At 38.9% G+C, this 5,925-nt stretch overlaps 1 protein-coding gene across 1 annotated transcript in view; it reads left to right on the top strand. All coding sequences in view use genetic code 11, as the record gives it.

Moving 5' to 3' along the window:
• Positions 1-455: 455 nt before the first annotated feature.
• The window catches only part of EGR_08893 (hypothetical protein), a gene marked incomplete at both ends in the record, with an annotated part of 11,345 nt that continues 5,875 nt past the window's right edge, over positions 456-5,925 (top strand). The window contains 4 exons of the mRNA XM_024498142.1: positions 456-470; positions 1,664-1,720; positions 3,247-3,329; positions 4,737-5,349. Coding sequence (XP_024347427.1) covers positions 456-470; positions 1,664-1,720; positions 3,247-3,329; positions 4,737-5,349 — 768 coding nt within the window. The remainder of the gene's footprint in view (positions 471-1,663; positions 1,721-3,246; positions 3,330-4,736; positions 5,350-5,925) is intronic.

Here is a 5,925-nt window from a genome sequence, read left to right as displayed (position 1 = left end):
CACTTCTGAGTGAGATCTGCGCGAGTTAGTGCTTGGAAAAGGGTCAACCTGAAGACAGCGTCAAATTAGCTCGCACTCTGATTATACTTTAGCTTGTGAGATAATCAAAGGGTCTTTGAGCAATATCCATCTTTGCCATTCAAAAATTCGCAGGTATTAACATGTCAGAAGAACCTAATTTGTTAAAATCGGAAAATGATAACGCATAAAATTTTAATATTTTCTTGTTTATTGACGCCTGGTTGAGGATCGTCCTCCTGAACTACTGCTTAGCTTTAAATAAATTAGTAGAAATAATAATAACTGGATTTTACAAAATCTCCCATAGACCACTGGGCACGGATATTTTACAGCCCTTGTGGCGCCACTCGCTAGCTTAAGGACGCGTAGTTGAATTTACATATATCCATCTTCTTGGTTTGGTATGTACATTAAAAATATCCTTTTTGCTAAGAATGGTTGCGGTGAAGGTACTAATCAGCAAATGGACCTTGAGGTCGATTTTGTAGCCCATTCTGTGTTTCCTTCCACGCTTGCATATCGGTCGCCGTTCTTAACTCGTTTTTATTCTCCTTTTCCTGTCCATCATCATCTTTATTATGCAGATTCTTATCAGGTGTAGTTAAAAATTTTAATCCACCAGGGGTTTGATTACCCATGGTTTGTGGTAATCTATCCTTCCCAGTACACCCATTGACATTGTTTGCCGACATTTGACCTTGAAAAGAAGTGTTAGTGACCCTAGTCTCACGTGGGCTGTTACCTAAGACTTAAAGTTTCTTTAGAAACAGGAACGAAAAATGTGTGAATTCTAAGAAAAGGGTCCTCCTTGCACATTTACACATTTCTCCAGTTAAATAAGTGAAAGTGAAATATGGTTGAGCACTGAATGTTGAAACTTTCGTACAACATTGACTTTTGCGCAAAGGTGTACTCAAAAAGTAACACACTCAACAATTGAAGTAATAATTTCTGTTTCGTCCTTACATCCATCGCCTTTACATCTCTAATGAATTTTTCCCACTGTCCAGCTAACCGTCTAAACTAGTACTAGACTTTTTCGGGATGTAAAATACCCCATCCCTGAATTTTCCTAATAATTCAAAATACTGCTACTTAAAGAAGATTTTAATTTATTTACTTTTTTTCATGCTTCACCACTGGCCCAAATGCTGAACGTGAGGTGAAGGCATTGTCACCCTTGATAACAATTCTGCAATGAGTCCTGGCGTCAGTTCACTTTGTCATTTTTATGAATTTAACGATTTTGCTGTCTCTACCTCAATTTTGATCGTCTACTACCTAATTCGAAACTTGGATCGGGAAGATTGCTTAGAGGAAGGGATTAAGTATCGTCGGAGAGGAGGTTACGCATGTGACATGAGTTCCATACGGATTCAAAGCTTGCGGACTGAGGGTACCTTTTTATTTTTTTGAGGTTGGTTTTATCTGCCTGTTATCACTAAAATGCGAAACCAGACAAGCATAAATTGCCAAGTTTATGCGATTATTTATGCGCCATCTCTAATACCTTCTCTGGGCTTACTTCCTCAAACACCACCTTTGGTGGACGTTTGCCTTTAGTTGACATTTTGCCCTCCTTCCCACATTCAACCGATAGCGATGAGCCATGACTGGTCGTACGCGAATCTGTATACTTTAGATCAAGCAATTTGTTATTGAAAAGAGCTGCAACGCCCAAAATGCGTCTTACTATGAGGTAAGTAAAATTTGTGACATAATCTGGGATTAGAACGAGTCTATAGAACTGCACTAAGTCTGTTCTTGGTAGACATTGAGTTGGCGGCCCTTGATGGAACACCTTTTGTTAAGTGTGCGATAGACATAGGTGCTAGCCTACGTGGTTGATAACTTGTTTGATATTTGGTGTCAGGAAGCATTTGAAACGGTGAGAGGTCAGTGAATGTATGGTTTATATCCCGATTCACAAAAAACACACAAGTATGAGACAAAGTCCAATTCTACGGCTAGACAGTTTTGTCAAAAGCCTACAGCAGCTTGGTTAGAGCGCGATTCGTTCCTTCGACCTGACAATTATCTTGTGGATGACCAGTGTCATGCTTTCTTTAAGAGTCCAAAAGTTTTACACAGTCTAACCAAATAAGACTGCCATGGTTGGTGCCTCAATTGCTATGCTCAGTTTTATGAACCCCCTTTTGACGAACAGACCAGGTGAAGAAATCAGAAGCGACTGTTTCACCAACCTGGGTCTTCAAGACTTCTGCCTCTGATACCTTTTAAAGACTGTACCTCTTCACCTGCTGTAGCTGGTAAATGACCCAAAATTTCAATGCCTACTATCTACCCAAGGAGCCCTGGACATGGATTGAAACGGTGAAATCGCTGTGGGGTTGGGTTATTTCAAAAATCTGTTATAAACAATTTAAGTCTAGCAGATTGTGCCCATATTTTGTAGAACAAAGGCCTACCAGTATCTTTAGCTCGAGGTGTTAAACATCATTTCTTCGCCCACATGACTTGACTACTCGTGTAAATCTGGAAGAATTGCCTGCACCAATGAAACTAAAACCACTAAGGGCTTAGATGATGAGACTTTATTTGGGCATACCAAGACCTCATTTTCGATGGACAGTTGTGACCACTCCTGCCTTATACGTCTCACTACCTTATCTGGTAACGCCTCCATTGCTGCAAACTTGTAAGAGGATGTAGGGAGCAGGATCAGGAAATTGAGTATGAAGCTAGATCTAAGCTATAATTTCTGCAAAAATTTATCATGAAAATCATTTATAGAAGGCTTTACCATTCCCTTTTTTTTATTAATTTGATCAACCACAAACTCCTTCTTATCTCGCGGCATATTTAAATGTCTTTTCAGTAACATAACCAAGTTATTTTCAGAAAGGGCCTCGTTGAGTATCTTAAGGTGAAATATACAATGTCTGAACTTTTTATAAGATGTTCTTATTATGGAAGAACTATCATAAAATTATTCTTCACTATAAGCTGTGTAGTCTCTGCACCATTTAGTTGCCTTAATAAACGATCTTAAACTGCATTGCCACATGCTGTCTAAGCAATCAGAAAGGCAATCCCACGTTTTCAAGCAACACGTGGTGTTGCGTCGATTCCAAGTGTGCAGTCGATACGTCAAGTGTGACATAAAGGGGTTTTTTTTATGAAAAAGGCTACTTCATTTACCACACAAAATTGACTAAAGTGCGTGTGTGAAAACGCATTTATACCAATCGTCTTCCATGCTAGAGCAAAGCAAATAAGTATAATAGGGCATTCGACTTGCCAAGTTGGTTATTTCACGGGATCGGAGAATCCACCGCTTACCTCAAGTACGCTCGCTATACTTTATTTTGGTGATTGTGACAATCTTCATACTTAGTATTGTAGGAAGTATTTGATGATAGAACATTGCTTCAATATCCATTGGGCTAAAAGCAATCAAATGCGTAGAAGATAATTTTAGAATTGGCCATTTATATTCAGGTTCTTAGTTAACATTTTAGGTGAAGGCCACACTTTGGTTTTACCATGCTCTCTATTGCAAACCACTACTCTGGATAATTGGGGTGGGGTTGGATGATTTTACTTGAATGCTAGCCTATTCAAGTGATCTGGGAGTAAGGTGCAAATGTTTTACGCCTTAACACTTTCCTAATTTACACCTTTTTATTGAGCTAAAAAACTCTCTTTTTGAATGGTGAGCTATTTGGTTAGAGTTCCCATGACTGCAAATCAACAAGGTTGTGGCAAAACTCACACGATCTGGCAAACTCACACGTTTATTTGATCGTTTGACATGATTAGAAACTTTTTTGAAGTTTTTTGAGAGTACCTGTTCCACAAAGCCATCTTCTAAACAAGTTTCATCCTCAGTTAAAATGAAAATTGAAAGCCATGCTCATAATTTCGAAAGTCTTTCGTAAAATCTTTTTTAAAATATTTGTAAAGGCCATCTACTTAAAATCAGGCCATTTTGCTTCACCGACTTACTGTGATTGACAGTAAAGCTGGAGTTTACCCATTTATAATGAAAGCCCAAGACAGCGATCTTTAAAACAAGATATTTTGGCTACCTCCAGCGGAGTTTTATGATTAAATAGTTGACGATAGCCAAATTGGAGTCGGTTTGTACATCTTAAGTTCTTATGGAAACAAGACTGACAGAAGAGGAGTGTGGGGATGGGATAGCTGATACGTTGAGAAGAAATAGTTGGTGGAATATGTAAATTGAGTAGTCACTGAATGTAAGAATTACTGATACCATTTGCCTCCGGTTCTAGGAGTCTTAGTAACTTCATGTAATACTACCTTGTTCCGCTTAGTAGAGCCTGTTCCAACCCTCATCTACCAATAACTTAATTCCGAGGAATATTTGATGGTTGGATTAATATATCCCGGCATTAAGTCAAAATATTGGCCATACTATTCTTTAGGTTAAAATATTTTGTTACCCACTAAGTAGGCTCATTAAAACAGGTAGTTAAAGTTGGTTTTTCACGTATAAGGCGTAATGCGGTTCCACCGAGTTTCCTCAACAGTACACCCTCATTCTGCGAGCAGCCGATTCTTCACAAGGGTTTCCTATGAATTTCTTACTTCACGATAGGAAGTTAGGTTGCTATACTGTATTTGTACAGTATATGGGTAGCGTTGTGTAATCTGTTATTACATTTCCAACTTCTACATCGTGATTATAGGAATAACTTTTCCTAATGAATTTCCTTTTTTCTCCACAGGATGATGGAACTCTCCGTGCTGAGCTCTGTCACCGTCATCCTGAATTATGTATTGCAATGCATCAACGGCGGTCTACTAAATGTCTTCTTTACTCCTACATATAACCAAACCTCAAAGCAAACGACGTATGAATTTGGCATGAATCAAGATCGTTTGATGAAATACGTGAAAGGAGTACTCACGATCTCCGGAAAGGATTTACCCCTTGACGTATTAAAAACCTTTCCTGAAAGCATTGGAGGTGGCGATAAGGGCGTCAAGGAGGCTCAAGAAAACCCTAATCGAGAGGTTATTTTCATCATTGGACCAGTGGCAGCCGCGATTATTATGTTGATTGCTATTCTCGGACTCATTTTAATAAACTTTTGCACATGCACCACAAAAGGTTGTCACAATCACAAGAAGAAGAAACCGAAGAGCATAAACAGCGGGGGGAAGTCACGGACAAAGCCTGCCGAAGTAGCTAAGGTGGAGGAACGCGAAGGAACGCGCCAAGGTCCTTCATATAATAGACAATTTGACAATGGTTACGACGGGTATGCCTTTTACAGAAACAAGGGTGACAACGATTCCGAAAGTGATACAACGACCGACGAGGAGGACGAACCAAAGGTTAGTCAGAACGACTGCTGCGATAATTTTTCCACACTATCATAAGCGAAGAGTCAGTAATTTATTTTGTTCCCCAAATATTGTCCTACTACCATAAGTTGGATATATACAAATATTACTGTCTTAAAGTATCACCATTTAACAAAATGCACATTGAATTGTTTCATAAATGCTAATTGGAAAAAATTCCCACGGTTTCACGTAAGATTGAATTACGTTGAAGAATCCTTCATTGCCAGAAAGATCAGAGTGTGGTTTACAGAAGTCACGCAAAAGTTTGGATAAACTCATTTGGTGTCCATTCGAGAGGGACAAACTGCACCCATGTGCATCCTCTTTTGATTTTTTGAAAGCATCCAAATCTATTAAGTCCAAATTTTTATAATTTTCTCTGTAGATGATCCTGAATTAAGCATTAAGTTATCGTAATTTTCGTATTCAACACTGCATTTGGTAATGAAGGGTTGCCAAGCCCTAAAAGCGGAAAAAAGTTTCTTTGACAAATGCTAGGCGGCGAACGAGTGGCTTAGAGGCAGTCCTGCAGATATGACATAGCTGGCAGGTTATTTTTAACAG

This window comes from Echinococcus granulosus, assembly GCF_000524195.1.
Source record: "Echinococcus granulosus chromosome Unknown EG_S00123, whole genome shotgun sequence".
Taxonomy (NCBI): Eukaryota; Metazoa; Platyhelminthes; class Cestoda; order Cyclophyllidea; family Taeniidae; genus Echinococcus; species Echinococcus granulosus.
Note: the sequence above shows the minus strand (reverse complement) of the source record. Positions and strands in the feature narration are given on the sequence as shown.